Source organism: Eretmochelys imbricata, chromosome 5, assembly GCF_965152235.1.
Source record: "Eretmochelys imbricata isolate rEreImb1 chromosome 5, rEreImb1.hap1, whole genome shotgun sequence".
Lineage (NCBI taxonomy): Eukaryota > Metazoa > Chordata > Testudines > Cheloniidae > Eretmochelys > Eretmochelys imbricata.
Genome location: NC_135576.1, coordinates 25,495,287 through 25,515,302, shown reverse-complemented (window position 1 = coordinate 25,515,302; position 20,016 = coordinate 25,495,287). Strand labels below are relative to the sequence as shown.

The 20,016-nt window shown below is 40.7% G+C and overlaps 1 protein-coding gene across 10 annotated transcripts in view; it reads left to right on the top strand.

The window, feature by feature from the left end:
• NADK2 (NAD kinase 2, mitochondrial) overlaps window positions 1-20,016 on the top strand; it is a 63,005-nt gene that overhangs the window by 4,543 nt on the left and 38,446 nt on the right. For 6 of the 10 annotated variants that reach the window (XR_013346120.1, XM_077816755.1, XM_077816757.1 and 3 more), the window contains exons 2-4: window positions 14,357-14,445; window positions 15,405-15,493; window positions 17,498-17,579. Coding sequence is in view for 9 of the 10 variants with exons in the window: in XM_077816755.1 (XP_077672881.1) it covers window positions 14,357-14,445; window positions 15,405-15,493; window positions 17,498-17,579 (260 nt within the window). In the remaining variant the exon portion in view is untranslated. Of the gene's footprint in view, window positions 1-2,764; window positions 2,785-2,892; window positions 3,603-5,494; window positions 6,512-9,968; window positions 10,096-11,577; window positions 11,751-14,356; window positions 14,446-15,404; window positions 15,494-17,497; window positions 17,580-20,016 lie in introns of those variants that run through there. The other 4 variants (XM_077816758.1, XM_077816760.1, XM_077816761.1 and 1 more) reach the window with 4 other exon arrangements.

Below are 20,016 nucleotides of genomic sequence, written 5' to 3'. Positions count from 1 at the left end.
GGTAGTTTTCTTTGGAAAGGAACTGCAGCTGATTAGTACTGCAGTCGCTCATATGCTTGCACCAGATATTTGGGTCTAAGATTATGGCTACACGCACAGCTTACAGCAGAGCAGCTGCATTGATGCAGCTATGCCGCTGTAGCGCTTGCTGCTTGTGCAGATGCTCTGAGCCGATGGAAGAGGGCTCTCCTGTTGACTGAATTACTCCAGCCCCCACGAGTGGCAGTATAGCGCTGTTCACACTGGCGCTTAGGTTGGTGTAACTTATTTCACTCGGGCTTATTCACACCCCTGAGTGACATAACTTATAATGATATAAATAGTAGTGTGTGTACACAGCCTTTAAAGAGAGTACAGTAGAACCTCAGAATTACAAACACTGTGGGAATAGAGGTTGTTAGTAACTCTGAAATGTTTGTAACTGAACAAAACGTTATGGTTCTTTCAAAAGTTTACTACTGGACATTGACTTAATACAGCTTTGAAACTTTATTATGCAGAAGAAAAGTGGTACTTTTGACCATTTTAATTTAAATGAAACAAGCACAGGAACAGTTTCCTTACCTTGTCAAATCTTCTTTTAAATTTCCCTTTATTTTTTTTTTAGTAGTTTACCTTTAACACAGTACTGTGCTGTAGTATATAGTATTTGCTGCTTCACACACCCGCCCCCCCACACTGCCTGATTGTGTACTTCTGGTTCCAAATGAGGTATGTGGTTGACCGGTCAGTTCATAACACTGATGCTCATAATTCTGAGGTTCTGCTATGTGTGGGTCGCTCTAACAATTGCCTTCTAGATGGATCCTTGTGGCTCATGACACCAAAACAGGCACTCAAGAGAGTGCAGATAAATGCAATATGCTTGGATTCCTGAGACACATTCTTGTTCAGTAACTTTCCTTTCTTACAAACAGCTTCTGGCTAGAAATTTAAGTTAATAATAGGGCAATACTGGAATTCTTTCTGGAAAGAGGCAACTGTAGCCGTTATAGACTTTAAGATTGTTTGAAGAGTTATTCCCATTTCCCACTAACTACCAAAATCTTTGCATCCAGAGCTGTAAACTTACCATAATGCCATCTTTTAAAAATCAGAATGGAGCAATACCAATCACTTCAAAGCTTAGCAAAATTGATATGAAAATTTGTGCTGCTGCAACTCTAGATCAGCATTCATAATGAACTAAATTATAAATGCTGGCCTCTTTTTAAAAGCCACAGTGGTAGACTATCTTACTCAAATTTTACGAAAGTGCTATAGAGAAAAATATTGAAGATTAAGGTCCTGATTCTGCAACCACTTAAGCAGGTGTGTAATTTTAGTTGCATGAACAGTCCTGTTGTCTTCATTTGGACTACTCATGCTTAACTTTAAGCATGTGCATAAGTGTCTGCAGCACAAGTGGTTAAAATAACATTTTCATTAAACTTAATGGCATAAAATCTTTGTAAATTAAAACCAAAATTGTTTGTGTTAGAAATAATTTTATTTAGCCTTTTAATACTTTAGTTATGGTGAAGTTTTTTTTATACACTTGCTAAAATTATCAAGTAACACTGGAACACAATTCCTAATGACTTCAAACCGCAAATCCTGATGGAGTGTACCTTGGTGGAACATTTCAGCTTTCTTGACTTATGGAAATTTTAATATCAAATTCAATTCTTGACATAAAATTTCATAGTGAAAAACTATGTAAAATCTAAAATTATAACAATTAGGAAACTAAAGAAAGAAGCATAAAACATGCACTTTAATAATTTAAGATAAGTTGTGAAGGCAGTAAAGAATTAGCAAAATGTTAAAATATTACATTTTAATAATATTTGTCCTTTTTAGGAAAAAAAATTGCTTTGATTCAGTGTTTAGAAAGAAGTAAAACAGCCAGCCTGATGACTGCTCTTGGGAGATAACATGTGAAAATTAGGACTAATCTTGGTCTGCCTGGGATTGTTTTGCTGTAATTAATAAAACTACTGCATATTTTTTTTTACAAGTGCAAAACCTTTTTACAGGACCTTCATAATTTTTGTATTTGACTTGTAACATTTTTCTTAAGAAGTTAATCTCGTAAGATTTGCTCAGTAAGAGCATTATGTAAAAAGCTTTGCCTGGCTTAATTTTGTTGACTAGCTACAGGCGTTTCTGGCAATGAGACATTAGGAAAGATTTACATCAGTAACTGTCAAAGAGAAGAATAGTTTTGTAGCTAAAGCACAGGACTTAATCAAAACCTAATTTCTTTACTCCAACCAGTAGTGTAACCTTGAGTAAATTACTTCTGTGTCTGTGAAATAGGGGATAAATGATGCCTGCCTTACATGGGTTCTCTGAGGATCAGTTAATTGTTTTGAGGTCCTCTGAAAAGTGCTAAATAAATGCCAACTATCGGTGGACCAGATTGTTGGTCCATCTAGTCCAGGAGTGGGCAGACTATGGACCGTGGGCCATTTTAAGCTGACCTGTGAGCTGCACCGCGTGGCTCAGACCTGCTTCAGCCGGGGCGCTGGGTTGGGGGCCGGACCACACGGCTTGGCCCCGCTCCGGCCGGGTTGGTGGCCGCACCACGCGGCTCGGCCCCGCTCCGGCCCGGGTTCCGGGTGCGGGCTGTACCATGTAGCTCCTAGAAGCCACGGCATGGCCCCGCTCTGGCTCCTACGTGCTCCAATGGGAGATTCAGGGGCGGTGCCTGCGGATGGGGCAGCGCGCAGAGCCGCCTGGCCACTCCTCCGCATACAAGCCAGAGAAGAGACATGTCACTGCTTCCGGGAGCCGCTTGAGGTAAGTGTCCCTCGGAGCCTGCACCCCGTGAGCCTCTCCCCACGCCCCAACCCCCTGCCCCAGGCTTGATTCCCCCCGCTCTCCAAACCCTTCGATCCCAGCCCGGAGCACCCTCCTGCACCCCAAACCTCTCATCCCCAGCTGCACCCCAGAGGCCGCACCTCCTCCCACACCCCAACCCCTATTTTGTGGGCATTCATGGCCTGTCATACAATTTCTATTCCTCGATGTGGCCCTCGGGCCAAAAAGTTTGCCCACCACGATATTCTGTCTTCATTGGTGTCCCATGATTGATTCAGAGGAAGCTCAAATTACCCACTGATCCCAGCAAGCAGTTAGCCATTCTCATATTTGAGCATAAGCCATCAGATATTTTTGGCTGTTAGAGCAAGAGTTCTTGTGTTTTTCATAGTGTTACAATTGCAATCATAACATCCCTGTGAAAGTTATTACAATTGCTTATGTCGAAAATGATGAACTTTTTTCAAAGAGGATGTATTTATTGCATTAATAAGTTTGTTCACTCTTCTCCATCTCCCCCTTCCATGTGTTCTACTTCTCTATCTGGTCCCTTTCCCCATTTCGCTTTCCTTCTCCCTCTCCCTTGGATATGTTGACTGATGGTCATGTTTCCTTTTCCTTTAGATGCTCCTCTTGCTGGTTTCTTCTCTTCCTCTTATATACCAGCGGCACATACTAGAAGCACCTAGGCTGGCTCACTTCCAGCTGCTCAATAGGTCTTTAAGCTCCTTGTAATGAAGATGCTGTACACTTCTGGAACAAGGCTGAAATCTAGTACAGTGATCAGCCAGCTCTTTGTGGGTGCCTACAGGTTCTTTGTGAACCTTAGTTTTTATTTATAATATTATTTCAGTATGATATTGTAAATATTCTATTATGTGCAGTATTCAGCCCATTTGAACAGCCAAGCATTTGAACATCCTGGTCTTTACTCTTGTCTTTGTACTGTTCACCTTGATAGACCCAAAACATTCAGTTGTTAGTATGTTCCAGCACTCAAGTGTTATCATTTATGAAGAATTTCCAAGTTTAGTACCTGAAGTCTCTGCTAGCTTTTTTAAAATATATATCTATCTATATATCTATGCAGTACTTTAATTTTCCTGTAAATACATGGATTTAAAATATAATATCTGATCTGGATTGAATGATCTTTTTGGATTTAATGAAATCCACAGATTACCCAGGTTGTAGAATCCAATATGCCCTTACGTTTTTAAACTTGTTACCAAGAATTGGCCAGTTTTTACAGACTTAAAATACTTTCTAAGTATGCTTTCTAATAGAAGCCATCTTTGAGACAGTTACTTGATAAAAAAAACTGTTTCTCTTTTTGTTCTGAACTGCAAAATCAGAATAGAATTAGATCAACTTGAATTATCTCCTTAGCAATATGTTGGTTCAGTGTGCCCTGGTGACAGAGTTCAACCGTTGCTTTTTTCATATTTGAAAGAAAATTCAGTGTGTAAGGAAGAGGACAGAACATGACTTCATTGGTACTTAAAAGGCCTAGGATTTTAGCTGGTATGATTTTAAAGACAATCAAAATCTAGAGGAAGAACTGTTTAGATATCTTTCTGCTTGTGTAGTTAAAGGTGGCAGTGCACTGTGGATCCTGTAAATAGCTTATTTTTATTTCTTGATGTCTTTAAGTGCTGGTAACACTAAGTACTAAGATAACAAAAACAGCCTCTTCTCCTCCCACCACCATGTACATGTATGTATTATAGGTAAGGCTACAAGTTGGTCACGGATTCCATGATTTTAAGTGACCTCCATGACTTCAGCCCCGGCAGGGCTTGGGCTCAGACTGTCAGCCCTGGGCGGCGGTGGGGCTCAGGCTTCCATGATTTATTGTTTATTGCCCACGACCTGCCTGTGACTTTTACTAAAAATACCCATTACAAAATCTTAACGTTAATTATAGGTGGTTCAGGTAGCAACATATGTCGTTAAGTTTGCCTGACGTTTACCATTGTAAGACCGTGTTTTCAGTTACTTATAACTGCCAAATTTAAATTGTTTGGGCTGAAATTTTCAATGTCAGGTCTGACTCTGGCTGAATGTTCTTGGAAAGTTTCAGATAAAATGGTTCGCCCATTTCTGAGAATAAGATTAAGGAAAAATATTTTACCTATTTTACAGATCTTACGTCTGTTTCACTGAAAAGCTCTAGTGCCTATGCTTTGGAGAAGGGACTTGATATTTGGCAAGGGAGTGGTGGTGTTTGTGGCAGGATGTGCTTCTTAGTATTCCTGTGGGAGAATTTCTCAGATTTGGCCAAGTTATAAGCCTCTGAAAAGTCTGTTTGCACATGTTCATAGGTTTGTTGGTTCAGCTGCTAAATTGTGACTGTACCATTCCCTCAGAGCTCCCACATGACAGACCACATGTGCCATCACCTCAGAGTTACTGAGCATACTCCAGCCCAGGGCTGCAGGGGCTTTCCCCGTACCTTCTCTCAACATTTGGGGACCATTGTGGTGCCAGTACTGGAATTGAGAGCAGACAGATTTTTCAGTGTTCTCATTGGTCATGGAGCTGGTGCCCAGGCATTGAGAAGGAGGCATCCTGAATCTAATGTAGAGGTGTGAGGGGAAAGGGACAAGAGATGGGGGTGTGGAGCAGCAGCTGGGAGGGATAGCAGCAGGGATGGGAAAGGGCAGGTGCAGTGGAAAGAAGAACATGGACTGGGAGGACAGGACCAGAGGTGAGGGTCGTTATCGTTCTACATGATTAAATTTTTTTTCATTTATTTTTCTACAGTGCTCTTTTGTAGTTTTTGTTCTTTACAAACACTGACGAATTTACCTTCAGAACACTCCTAGGAGGTGGTATTGCTGTGCCCCATTTTACAAAGAAGTGTCAACTAATTTTGGTTGCCTGATTTGACAAGCCTAGGAGCTGATTTTTCGGAGTACTTAGTATTTTACACCACTTCATATATTCAGAGCAGAGCTTGCATTGATCTTAGTTGCAGTTCAGCACTCAGCATTTTCTGCATCAGACCCCAAGTGTTTCATGTTCGGTAACCAGAAAATGAGGAATACACAGAGGCCTGCTGTGAAAATGTTTGTTTACATGTCATATCCAGCTTCACATAAAAACCCTGTGGCAGAGACAGGAATAGAAACCAATTCTCCAGGAGGGCAGTAAACTCCCTAAACCATTAGGGGGAGAGTTTCTCTTCCTGCCATCTTCTCCTTCTTTACTTTCCAAGTTTTGCAACAAATGATGCAGAGGCGCTGCAGACAACAGCCTTCTTTATTACACAACCCTGATTCATTCCCATAGTACCATCTGTTCTGTACAGTGAATGAGGCAGGGTCCTGTGGAAAAAAAATAGCATTTGATTGTGTCATTGAAGATTGTATCATAATGCTTATGCACAGAGGGGCCAAGTTAAAGTTGCCAGCTTAGGAAACACACGAATTATTAACTTTTGAATGCTTGACTTTGCTACCTAAACATTCTTTTAATGTGTTATTTTCAGATGTTACAGATCCACACACAGTCTCAAAAATCAAGGCTGAGAGGGGCATTTGGCACATAATTGATTTCAAGCATACCTGTTTTTAGGACTTCCAGTTCCCATTACGCATCCCAGGTCGCTAGTTTCTGTGCAACATGCAGTATGCTGCAAATGCAATGAGTGCCATTGACTTATGTTCAGCCTCTCCACAAGCATGGAGCAGGCACTGATCAGGTAGGGGACTGAGGTCATGTAAGTAGTGTTGATTTCTTTTGTACTAAATGACATAGTTTTGCAAGTTATATCTTAGTGTAAAAAAGCTTTGATTATATCAGCTATCATAGTTCAGGGACTTCTTTCCAGTTTCCACATAAGCATGTACACTTGATGGAGTGCATGATGATCCATACCTACCTTGGACTGGAAATGAAGCCCTCTACTTAAAATGGTGTTAGTGCAAATGATCTACTTAAAAAGGCAGTGTATTTAGAGTGGGGTCAGCGTACTTACAGGGGCAATGTGCCTCCCTCTCTCTCTCTCTCAGGACGTGTGTCTCTGTCTCTCTCTGCCATGCTGTCTCCTCTCCCTCCATTGTGCTGCCTTGTAGAGTGTGAGGCTACGTTAACAATGTGCTAACCCTTGAGGGCTCAGCCGAGTGCAGTTCATCATTTAGCAGTAAGGCATTCCCTGGGAAATATCCCACCCTCTCCCACTCCCTGACTTCACCATCTCAACCAAGCTTCACAATCATTGTTGTGTACAGTATTAAATTGTTTGTTTAAAACTTATACTGTGTGTGTGTGTATATGTGTGTACAGTCTTTTGTCTGGCGAAAAAAAAATCCCTGGAACCTAACCCCCCTCCCCCCCCATTTACATTAATTCTCATGGGGAAATTGGATTTGTTTAACTTTGTTTCGCTTAAAGTAGAATTTTTCAGGAACATAACTACAATGTTAAGCGAGGAGTTACTGTACTAAAGGTAAGGCCTGGAGACCTAAATACTGGTCAGAAGAATCAGCAGAAACTTCATAGGTTAATTTCTCTGACCTGCAAGGAATAATCTGACCCAACAGCCTTAATTGAATATTGTGTACCGAAAATAATTAAAAGGCTTTAAATAGAACTTGTATATTCTGCCTAGGTATATTAGAAATCCTTATCTTCACTGCATTATCTAAGTGTTAAGATATTTAGCATTCCTGTTCTAACAGGTCTATCTAAAATAAGACCATTATTACTTTAAAAGTTCTCATCGGCAAGTAATACAAGTACTCAGAGAAGCATTAGTTCAAAACCTCATTCACCAGACTGTTTGATTGTTCTGGAAAAGGAATAAAAATTCTTGCACTCTATTGGCCCATCAAAATAATTAGTGATTGAAATAGGCTCTTGTACCCAGCAATATTAATTGCAATACAATGGAAACATATTTGATCTAGCAAGAATAGTGAGTAGAACTTTTCAGAAGATAAAGCTCTATTTTCTTTTCTAAATGTTTCTATTTTACAGTAACACTGATTACAGGTAACATTAGCTCGTCAGTATCTTTAACATTAACATATTTTTATTGCTCTTCAGTTTAAAAAAACTTCTATTTATATCACAATATACGGGCTCCATGTACAGTAACTGCTTCTGTATTTTAACGGCTTACTTCTATCACCAATTGCTTGGTTCCCCTTTCTGTTAGGAAGTAGGGCAGTCGGCGAGTAGTCAGCCTTTATATTTTCCAGCTGTTAACTTTCCATCAGGATTTTTTTCCCTTGAGGTTATTCACATCCAGATCTGTCATCTTGTACATCCTGTCAGGAGTCTCACTTTCTGCTAATTATTTAAAAGAATTTATTAGTCAGACAAAAACAGCCAGAAAAAAATGTGTTCAGGCATCAGCCCTTTTTGCTTCCCCAAAGGAGAGCTTTAGGACAGCATGAAGATAATGTGTTACCCTGGATGATACAGCCTACTAATAAGAGTACATATTTCCAACATGCCTTTTAATTCCCCCACCACCTTCTTAACTTTGTGCACATTGTCAGAGCAAGTGATTTGCCCAAGTTCTTGGGAGGTTCATGGCAAAGCTGTGACTGGAATAGAGATCTCAAGACTCCCAGTCTTGCTTTGTCTAAAAGCACATTTCTTCTTCCTTATGCTTAAATTGAGTAAGCACATTTGTGCTTAAAGTTTCCACTCAAGCCTGTTGTTTGACAAGCTGAGGTTAGTATAGCACTAGAGCACAGAAAAGAATAAGTATATTACAGATATATTACCAACCTTGATGTAAGGTAAAGAGCTGGCCTCTGTCTCTCTTCTGTAACTGGTGGGAAGCCAGCAGTTTGCACTTCCTGAATTTACTTTCATATGGTGTGAGACAAAACACCTCCCTTTTGGAGGGAAAATTGCTTTCCCACGATTAATTACCAATCATGGAACATAATTAAATCATAGGCACCCTTTATAAATCACCCAGTCTTGTTTATACCAGACTTCTATAGACACTTTTTTTTATCAGTTTGAGGGGTTTTTCCCTAGACATCTGTATTCCCACAGACTTGGAGGCACCAGTAACAATGAAGTACATCCCAATACTTGATCACATGAAGTTCCTCAATACAGGTCACTCAGGATATGTCTATACAGGGATAAAAGACTCTCAGCATGCCTATGGTTGTCCTGTGGCAGCTAACTCAGGTTCGCAGGGCTTAGGCTCCAGGGCTAAAAATTACTGTGTAGACATTGGGCTATGGCTGGAGCCTCAGCTCTGGGACCCCCTCCACCCTTGTGTTGAACTTTATTTGCATGTCTTTCATTGCAGTATAAATACTGGTTATTCCGGTTAAGCTGTCTAATAATGCCAGATGGGCAAAATATTCCTTAATTTTTCCTAATGACCTAAATTCAAGGTTTTCTTTTGCATCAAAGTGTTTGAAATTACCAGCTCCTGTAGAAGAGAGAGAATGCAGGTTAAACTCAGGTTTTAACTGACAAGACTTTCTCTGGGTTTTTAAAACAAAATACATTTATAGAACATTTTGGTTCATGTTTGTGTGCACTGAAGTTGCCTAGTAAAGAGCAAATATGTACATGCTCCAAGCTTGAACCTATGAAATAGTCTTAACCAAATACTTTTTAAAAATTAAAGAATTTTTAGTGCAACGCTATTCTTTGAGCTATACCTCTAAGAAGGTACAGAAAAGCTTAATGCAAGGCAGTGGTACTTTATATTAGTATTGTTGAGCTTCATCCTAGTTTCTGTGCTGTTTCACTAGTGTTATGTTGTAGACTGGCACACAGTCTTATTTTTTCCTGTAATATGTGTGAAATTCATTTCCTCTGACACCAATTCCTACTTTTAAAAAGCACTAATACTTCTACTAACAAAATACATTTGATAGAACTGTTGGCATATACCTTCACCCAGCCCCTAACATGCTCTCCATTGTACTAAGATACATAAATCAGTTGTAATGGGTGGGTACTTTAGCTTGCTTTTTGCAGCTTGGGGGCAGAAGTAGATCTGGCAGCTTGGAAATGCCCTGGCCTCTAAAGTTCTCTCCAGTTTAATCTGCCTCTGCAGGGACAGAGAGATTTCCCAACTGCAGAGCTTTTCTGAGGGAAATTCCAAACTTATTTCAAATTTTTGATTAACCATTTGGCTCAATATGTTTGTCTGACTTCCAACTGTGTCCCAGGGCTGCGATTACCTTTTGGGAAGATTGTCCCCTCAGCTCTGCTTCCCCTTTGAGATGTTTGCAACAGCTGGAGACAGCAGGCTTCATGGAGAGAGCTGGTTTGAGAAAGCCAAAGACAAAAGGGAAGGTCTGTGTGTTCTGCTTCACCCTCATCTGGTTAGAGAGCTCCAATGGCACTGTGGGCAACATGTAGTCCCTCCCACCCTCTTAGCCCAGTCTGGGTGAGGTCACATCAGCTGCCTTCCCCTGAACAGGAAAGGAGGCAGGATTGGAATAGTTGGTTTCAGGGTGAGAAGCTCCTTGTCCCCTTGGGAAGCAATGCTGGAAGGCCAGTGCTTCAGATGGAAAATCATGGAATTCTCTGGAACCCACACCAGCAGTCAGTGCCCCTGACTGCATAGCTCAGCAGTCTTTGCCTTCTCTTGGGTCGTGGATGGAGGGTACAGGACACAGCGCAGACACTGCAAATGCAAGGGTGTTGTAAAGGGCTTTCAGGCTCAGCTTCCTCCCCTTTTACCGCCTCTGTAACAGGTCTTCCAGGAGAAACACAGACCCTTCTGGCCTACTGTAAATCCCATACAGTGGAAGGTGGTAGAACCTCAGGAGAGTCCATCCTTGAACCCCAGTACCCTAAAGAGGTCCAGAAGGGGCCTCTGTTGTGAAGAGAAGCCAATAAGACCAGTTTCCTTGGGGGCAGGGAAATCACTAGCCACTTGAAATAGTTTTGGAGCAATATCTGAGCCTTATTTTGCTTTCCAGGATCATGAGGACAAACTCCCCAAGAAAATGTAAATAAAATCAGGTCTTGGTTTCCTAGCTCACCTTCAGAGGGCTGCATGGCAGATTAATGCAGACACAAAGGAAATTCTTTGTCCTTGGGGAAGGAAGTCCAGCTGTCCAAATCACAGCTAGCGGATTATGTAATTTTCTTTTTTAAAGGGAAAAGTCCTATTCCTGTATTGTATCCCCTTCTATTTATTTTATTTCATGTGGGTTTTATTGAGAATAGCTTTTGTATAATGTCTGAAGACACCTATTCAATGCCCTTTAGGGTGTGTTGCAAAATCTTTAGATACTTGGACTAGCTTCCTGTTTCTTTAGATTCTTTATTGACTTGAGCTGTTAAACTGTATGGAGTAATTAGACTGAGATTATGACGTAAATAGATCACAAGTGTACATGTCACAATACCAGTTTCCGCTTAATTAATTTTTAGACAAAAAGGTAATTATTTAGAGTAATGCCACCAAATCGCTGTTTAAGACACTTTTGCACTTATAAAATATTACATTCTGTAGTAATTGGCTGCCTTAACTATGCAGTGGGTCTTCAGATGCCCTTTCATAGGGGAGGTAAGGAATAGCATACCACACGGTGAAGTGTATGTTGAGTTCTGTAGCCATCAAATGTGGAGGGAGACAGTGAATGACTGGCACCATATTGGGTCTTGACAGAAATTACTATTAATTTTTATGATAGTGCCTAGAGGCACCAGTCTGGATTTTTGGATCCCATTGTGCTAGAGACTGCACAAACACGCAGCGACAGGCCCTACCACAAAGACCATGCAGTCTAAAGAAATAAGATAAAGGGTGAAGGGAAAAATTGTGGTATACTTATTTTACAGTTGGAAAAACTGAGAAAAAATGACTGATTTGCCCAAGTGTGACATTCCCCTGATGTCATCTGGACCACTCCAATCCTCAACTCTGGGAGCCAGCCTTACCCTGCTCTTCTGTGAGAATCCCCACTCCCGGGCTGTTCACACACAGCTGCTAGCATGTAAGCTGCTCCCGGCTACGCGAGTGAGCACTTTTGGCCAGCCGCTGCTTGGATTGTGCAGCCAAATGACACTAGCCCATATCTCCGGTCCCAGACACAACCCTAGGATCCTCCGTCCTGTAGTGTCCAGTTATGCCCACTGGACGCTGCCAGCTTATATGAGTTTGTCAGTTTAACAAAGAAATTGATATGCACCGGGCTTGTTATCCCAAGGGGAGTCTCTGATGCGCTTCAAACCGAGCGCGCTGTTTCAGGTAGAATAAACAAACTTATTAATTACAAAAGACAGATTTTAAGAGATTATAAGTCAAAGCACAACAAGTCAGATCTGGTCAAATTAAATAAAAGCAAAACTCATTCTAAGTTGTTCTTAATACTTTCAGTGCCCTTACAAACTTAGATGCTTCTCACCACAGGCTGGCTGGTTGCCCTTCAGCCAGGCTCTCCCCTTTGATCAGTGCTTCAGTCGCTTGGTGCTGGTGCTAGATAGAGGTTGTCAGGACTGATTCCCCGCTCTGGCACTTTGAGTGCAGAAGGTGGGGGCCTGCAAGGATTCTAAAAGTTAATACTGGCCACTCCAGGCAGGTACTAAACTCCCAAGGTCACAGTTTTTCTCTGACCTTGGATGGGTAGATGCTGCCACCACCCAAGTGCAAAAAAAACCCCTTGAGACCAAGGAAGGCGCACTTGGGAATTCCTCCGTGTGGGGTAACCTCAAGCCCTTTCACGCCCCGTCTGGGGAAGAGCTGAGAAAGAAAACAAAGGAAATCAGCTGTTGCCACCAGCTAATTAAACAAACCTCTTGGGGGGACCCAAATACATTCTTGTTCTTAAAAAAGGTAAATTTTATTAAAAACAAAAAGAAAAAAATACATCTAAAACTTACGTGTTTTTCTAGATCTTAAAAAAACCCATTTACAAAAATTAAGCTTTAAGATAGCTCTCTTGAGGTTTATCTTAAAGGTTACAAGCAAAACAAAAGCATTTGGGGATTAGTACAGAGGAGTCCATAAGCCAATAAGACATAACTCTAATTGCGTCTTCCTAGACATTCTCTGATTTACTTACATATGGGGGGTTTCAGATAAGCAATCTCCAGGTATGATCTGATGGTTTTTCATACCAGTTTTAAAGCTTCTCACAGCATAACTGTTGCCCTGTTCCCCTCTTCTTTGGAGAATCACAACACATAGACAAAGGGAGTCTTTTTCCAGTTTTAAAAAGTTCTAATCCTCCCATTGGCTCTTTTGGTCAGGTGCCCACTCACTTCCCTTTACTTGTGGACTTGTTAACCCTTTACAGGTAAAGCAAGTAGAGAACATCTACTATCAGGGGTTTTATAGCTAACTGGCTGGCTGGGTGCCCATAAAAGGGAGCTACCCCACCCCTTCATTTATTACAGAGGTGGAAGAGAGAGAGCATGGCAAAGGTGTCTTCCTTTTATCATGTTCTTTCTTCCCTCTTGGCTTTGTGCCCCCCTCTCATTCCCCCCCCCCCCAGGCCTTCAGAGTGCGTGAGCATTACCTCATTGTAGTCCCAAGCTGACCAAGGGAAGGGACTCACTCGAGAGTCCAACAGATCCTTTGTTGCTGCCTAGGCCAGTGTCCTTTGTTCCTGTGAGGCTGGGCTGGGTTTGTCCCATACATGCCCTGATGAGGTGTGAACTGCCCCTCTACTCCTGGAGAGTTTTGCCTTGGCTTGTTTTAAGCCAGAAGGACACATTTTCAGGCTCATGACTATATACATGAAATTACAACCTGTAACATTACTATAACAACAATGCTCAGTGCATCATGAGTCTTCCGAAGACACCCAACATGACAAACTTTGCATTGGATACCACACAATTATATTATAAGGATGAACATGTGGGTGCAGGGTGTTCCCCTGAGGTACAGAGCGTCACACCAAGATCACATGGGAAGTCTGTGACAAAGCTGGGAATTGAACTTGGATGTCTTGAATCCTCATTCTTCATCACAAGACCACCCTTTCTTGCAGCTGGGTGCATTCCTCTGTAGTGTTAAATATCTGAACTGTTCTTCAAAGCATACTGAAAAGAGATGCTCCTTAATAAATCCCTTAGCTGCTTTTGAAGGAGAGAGTGATGCTAGAATGCAACGGTTAACTATTTACTTTATCTTGTATTTGGTACAGATTGTTTAGAAAATCTGTTATGGGTCCCAGGGACAAATTTCAAAAGCTGTTTTTTAAGACTGTACATTTTTATACAGGAGGGAATGTTGTTTATGACTGTGTTAGGCAACTTTGTTCTTATCTCAAACATAGCTCGAAGAATATTGTCTCCTTTTGGCTAGCCATGCCAAAAATAATATAATTATCAGCTGTACAGAGCAGGATTGTTTCAGAGTTTCATTCTTTTTTTTGCCCTTTCCTCCTGTTCTGCGGACAGGTTTTATAGCACAATATTCAATTTAACTCTTTTCAGATTTAACTGATAATCGTACTCCTAATTCTCAAATGCATTCTGGTTTGTTAGTCTTAAACTAGTACTTTAAGTCAGCATGTGTTCATTTTCTGTTTACTTTATCTAATAGCATTCTTTATAATGGTTGGCTGCTTCAAAGTCACTTTGTCTTCTACAGCTTGCATTGAAGGGATCTAACTACAGTGGACTACTGGAGCGACATCATATTCATACAAAAAATGTGGAGCATGTTGTAGACAGTTTACGGTAAGAGCATACAGATTAGTGATGGTCTGGAGAAGTTTGGTTTGTGACAGACTAAAATAATTTTTCACTAAATGTATCTGGGGTGACAAAATGTCCCTGAAGTCTGGGAATGTCTGTTTTCAAGGTCTATACTGGATTATTTTACAAGAATTAGCATCCTCTATCACAAACCCTTACTCACTCCAGCTGTCTGCGCTGGTGATGTTGGCTGGCTGGCTGCCTGGTCACATGTTTTCGAAGACCGTTTCTACCAGGTCTATAGCATGTTGTCCTATCCCCGCTCTACCCATGCAATCTGTTTCTTTAGATTCTTTATTAACTTGATCTATTACTCCATATGGAGTAATTAGACTGAGATTATGATGTAAATAGATCGCAGGTGTACAGTGTATAGTGCAGCCTTGCCCCAGGAGTTGTAAAGTAAATAAGACTGATGATAACACTTCAAATGTACATACATTGGTTGATCAGAAGTCAAATTGCGGTAAATGCAGATAATCTCTTTTAAAAATGAAGGTTGAAGTGAGGGTTTTTTTAATGAAGAGTTTGAGTAAAGAATGTTGTGATTTCTGGTTAGACCAAGTGTATATAGTGCATGAAGTTTCTGGCTAGAGCGAACAAATGACATAAATGTTAGTGATTGTGTACAACAGTGGAACAACTTAGTGAAATACCTTTCGCAAAACTGATTTAATTAAAATGTTGTGTAACTAGCTTTTCATACACAAGGCATTTTAAGTCTTAAGTATTTTATACTTATTCCCCCAGGATAATAGCTAACTCATTATATTAACTGTGTAGTACTAGTTCATATTATGTAGATCATGTCAGAGTACATTGACCAACAATATTCATAAACTAAATATAATTGTAACTTAAAAATTGCCCTTCATATTCCCCTGAAAGCTTTAATTAGTATGCTGTGTGGTTCCTTGTCAAACTATCTCTGTATCTTTTAGGAATGAGCAGATCGAGGTCCGTCTTGTTAAACGCCGAGAATATGATGAAGAGACAGTTCAATGGGCAGATGCTGTTATATCAGCAGGAGGTATTAACTAGTGCCTGGGGAAAGGTGTCTTGGATTTAAGTAAATTTTAGTAGATATGTTTGAAGCAGTATGAAGAATTAAAATGCTTCATACTCATAAGAAAGTATACCTATTGTATTGGAAGTATATCTGCTATGATTAATTTGGCATTATTGAATGGCTTGGCCCATTTATTGTCTTTTTACTCTTGCTTTAATTTTAAGATTTTTAGTAAGTGAACACACATGCTTAGTGGCTTTGGGGAAGTTTATGTGATACAGCATGAAATATGTAAATTGTAGAATTGAATAAATGCTCAGCTTGTGTAAAAAGCAAACAGTATGTTCTGTTGGAGACCCTGTCATACTTAGGTGTCTGTGGTAGTAAAGATGAGCAATTTATTTTTCTCCTGCTACTTTCGCTCCCCCCCCCCCCCCCAACCAAATCTCTTGCTCACACTCACATTCATCCAGTTAGCTTGATCATTGAACTAAAATAATAGCCAAAAGACTAAACCTACTAGTTCAAAGACTGATCATAAAGAGGGGGATCCCAGTGCAAAACAAATACCCTGCTAGCTGTTGGGATTCTTTCCAGGCAGTTGTCCCTAGATGGTGCTTGTGGGTTTCATCGTTAGTGTTAGCCTAACATCGTTAGGATAGTAGGTGTTTGACAAATTCAGAGACCTCCAAATCCCCTCTCCTGCAAGTTGGGAAGAACAGTCTCCTCTTCTTTTTCATCCATACAAAATGTATTTGCTGCTGCAAGGGAGCTCTGGTCTCTGCTGCTCTACTTCTTTCCAAGTTGCTGCTTTTGAGGGAATGTCTGTTATTTTTTCTCCTTCCCTTAACCTCTGACTTTTGGTGTTCCTCCCCAGTGATATCTCCACTACCCACCTGTGCTACTGCTTATTGCTTTCTAAAGTAGCAACAGAGAAATTGACCTGATTCTTGTCCGTTTCAAAGCTGCCTACACAATTCTGAATAGCAACAGTGAAAACTGATGGAATTATGTTCAGTTTTTACTTTGTTGGCAAAACTATAATTATCAGGAGAGATACTGGAGCTGTTTGCAGTGTATTCTTGGGTCTATATTAGTTCACACTTGCTCACGTTTGGAAGATCCTCTTTGCAAACGTGAGGGCTAGAAATTTAATATGTATTTTCAAATGAGAGCTTAAAATCTAAAGAAGTTGATGGTACTTACTTGGGAAAGATTCCTACTTGACTGAGTAGTTGATTTTTAAAGCCCTGTTATTAGGGAAACATCTATGTCCTTTGTTGGATAATAAACAACTGGAAGTCGTAATTTAAAAAAGAGAACATCACGTACAATTGAGGCAGAACTAAAACCCAAATGCTATTTCTGAAGTGCATGATGGATGTTAAGAATTGTATTACAGATGTACCTTATTCCCTTCTTGTATTGGTTGTAGTTCTGATAAAAAATAATTAACAGCCCCTTTTTCTTAGAAAAGGTAGCCAAAGAAGTTTGGCTTTTCTTAAATTTCAGTTTTCGTTAATGTATAAAAACCTCCAGATGCTAATCTAAGATTTGCCAATGCAAAATGTGTTGTCCAAGCCTCAGATAAGTGGTGCTTTCATTGCTGCTCCATTGTGCTGCTTATAAATCTTTTGGATTTTCACTGCAATTCTGAATTCATTTAATATCTTGGTAGTATCCAACATTTAATTTGAAGGTCAGACAAATGTTTTCAGTGCAGAATAACAATTCACTGTTTTATTTTTGTGCAACCTATTTAACCTACTGTCTAACAACATTACAAATGTGATTGCAATGTTAATGTCTATATACGACACTGAATGCATCCGATTAAGTGAGCTGTAGCTCACAAAAACTTATGCTCAAATAAATTTGTTAGTCTCTAAGGTGCCACAAGTACTCCTTTTCTTTTTGTGGATACAGACTAACATGGTTGCTACTCTGAAACCTGTCAGTTTAGTTTGGAATACTTAAATTCTTAAGTAAAAATAATCAGCTGTTCTTCATGCTGTTTTTCTTTAGGTGATGGCACAATGTTGCTGGCAGCTAGTAAAGTCTTCGACAGATTTAAACCAGTTATTGGAGTAAATACTGATCCAGAAAGGTAAGAACAAACACATTTGGGAAAGCAGTCTCTCTACTTAACGTAAACCACAGTACTGTACATACTACATAGAGTACAATTATTACTCTGTGTGCAGTTTTAGTTATCAGATTAAACTGTTGCCATTATTAAGGTGAACAGTATTATCAAGCAGAAATGTTTTCACTTATATCTATAGTCAGTAGCTCTTTCCATCCATGTTCATGTGAGCCTAGTATCATTTGAATCCCATGCTGGCTCCAAAGCAAAAAGCAAGCATACACTTGATGAATGGAGATTAACTACTATTGTTTCAAGGTGAGAATATTTCTTGTTTCCTGAAAGTCTCTTGACTGCTGTTGGGCTTTTCCTAGGCTAGAGTTGTTGGTCTTCTTGTAATGCGAGTTAATTGACAGGTGACTCAAGCTAATAGAATTGTACATGATCTAAATACTCCACAAATGCTTTTCCAGGATACACGCATTTGTTCCCAACCATGGGACCAGGAACAAATATTTGCAATCATGTAAACTCAAGTTAATTGTGTCAATTAACTACTCCTAGGGGGATTCTGTGTTTAAAAAAAATATATATATATATTTATTCTGTGCACAATATTTTAAAATTCTGCCTATTTTATTTGTCCAAATAACACCATATGGTCACACCATTTTCAATTATTTTGGTAATTTATTTCAAAATACCTGTCAGTGGGTATGTCAGTAGCAATAAAGACAACAAAAAAGATTCAGGAATTTTTTTTGACAAATAGATTCCTTACTAGGCATATTAATACAGAACCTTAAGTAATACATTTCTTTATTGTAGTTTAAATGAATTATGTCCTGCACCCCTCAGAAACATTGCAAAGGCTTCTGGGGGTCAGAGGTAACAGAGGAGCTGAGGGAGAAGCAAATAATTCCTGGGAAGGAGCCTGAGAGTGAACCTGGAGGGTTGTTGAGTGACAGTAGGAGCAGTATGGAACAGGGTTTGTTTGTTCTTTTTGGGGGGTGGAGAGGAGTTGTTAGAGTTGGGGAGCCTCCCTCATGCAGAGACTGATCCATAGCCTCTCCCATTCAGTAAAGCACATCTGCCTCTGTCCCTCTGTGTCCCTGCACCCCCACTCAGCCACCCCTCCTCCTTGTCTCCGTGTGTCCCTGCAACCCCACTCAGCCACTCCTCCACCCCTGTCTTCATGTGGCCCTGCATCCCCCTCCTACTCAGCCCCTGGCTCAATGCTGTCATCCCACTAGCTCCTGTGACCCCCTCCAGCAGCCCCCTCAGTCTGCCCCCCTTCCATATCCTGTTGGGGGGGGCAGGGTGCTGTGAGGAAAGCAGCTTCTCCTCCTCCTCCTCCAAAGCTGTCTGCTCTGGTCCTGAGCCAGCTGCCCTCTCTTCTGGAACCACAGCAGCCCCTCGTGGGTGAAAGGTGTAATTGCAGCGCATCTCCAGTAGAATGTATTTTCTGCAGGCGGGGGAGAATCTTCAGGGGGACATGAATTCTGCACTTGCGCAGTAATGCAGAATTCCACCAGGAGTAAATTAACAGCAGGACAAAATCAAAATCTCTAGTCTAGACAAGGCCATATGGAGTTAGTTGAAGACCAAGATCTTCAAAAATAGGAGTCTAAAGTTAGGCATTCAAATCTGTGTTTAGACACTTGTCTGATTTTTTTTTTTTTTTTTTTTTTTTTTTTTTTTTCAAAAATGGCAAGCACCCAACAGCTCCTGTTGAAAATCAGGCAGGTGCTTGAACATAGTTTTCCTTAGAGTGACTGTGCACATCTGCATTCCACTGCAGATGTGTGCATCCAGTGTACTCAAGTTGGAGACTTTTGTCAGCAGTACAACTAGGTCGACCGTGTGCCTCAGTTCTTCTCCTGCTCTCAGGTGAGGGTATAAATGGGATGTGTCTGCCACCTACCTTTCAGTTCCTTCCCATGCCTGTGATGAGAGGTGGAGCCCCTGTAGCATTTGCTTCAGTTAGCCAGTGTCTCTAAAACTTTTAGCATATAGTTAGCAGTAGTTAGTAGTATAGTTAGTTAGAAAGTTTCAGTTTTTAGTAGCTAGCCTGGATGATTTTAGTGTAGAAAAAATTCCCAGGTTTTAAGCTGTATGCCACATGCAGGGCTGTCATCCTTGTCACAGGTAGGCGGAATTGCTGCTTGATTTGTCTTGGGGAGGGCCATGTGAGGGACAGATGCTCTATTGTACCTCCTTCCCCACCATAACTGAAAAATAGAGGGCTCACCTCATGAAAGAGGTGATGTGTCCGGCATTAGAATTGAGCTCTGGTTGTGCGGCCGGGGACTCAGAATCAGACAGAAATGACCCTCCAGCTCCTTCTGATTCAAAATGCAAGTCTAGTGACAAATGTCATGCTTCATCTTTCCTGTCAGCTTCCTCGAAACAATGCAGGCATTCTGATGCTGATGAACTTGAAGTCTTGGACTTCCCC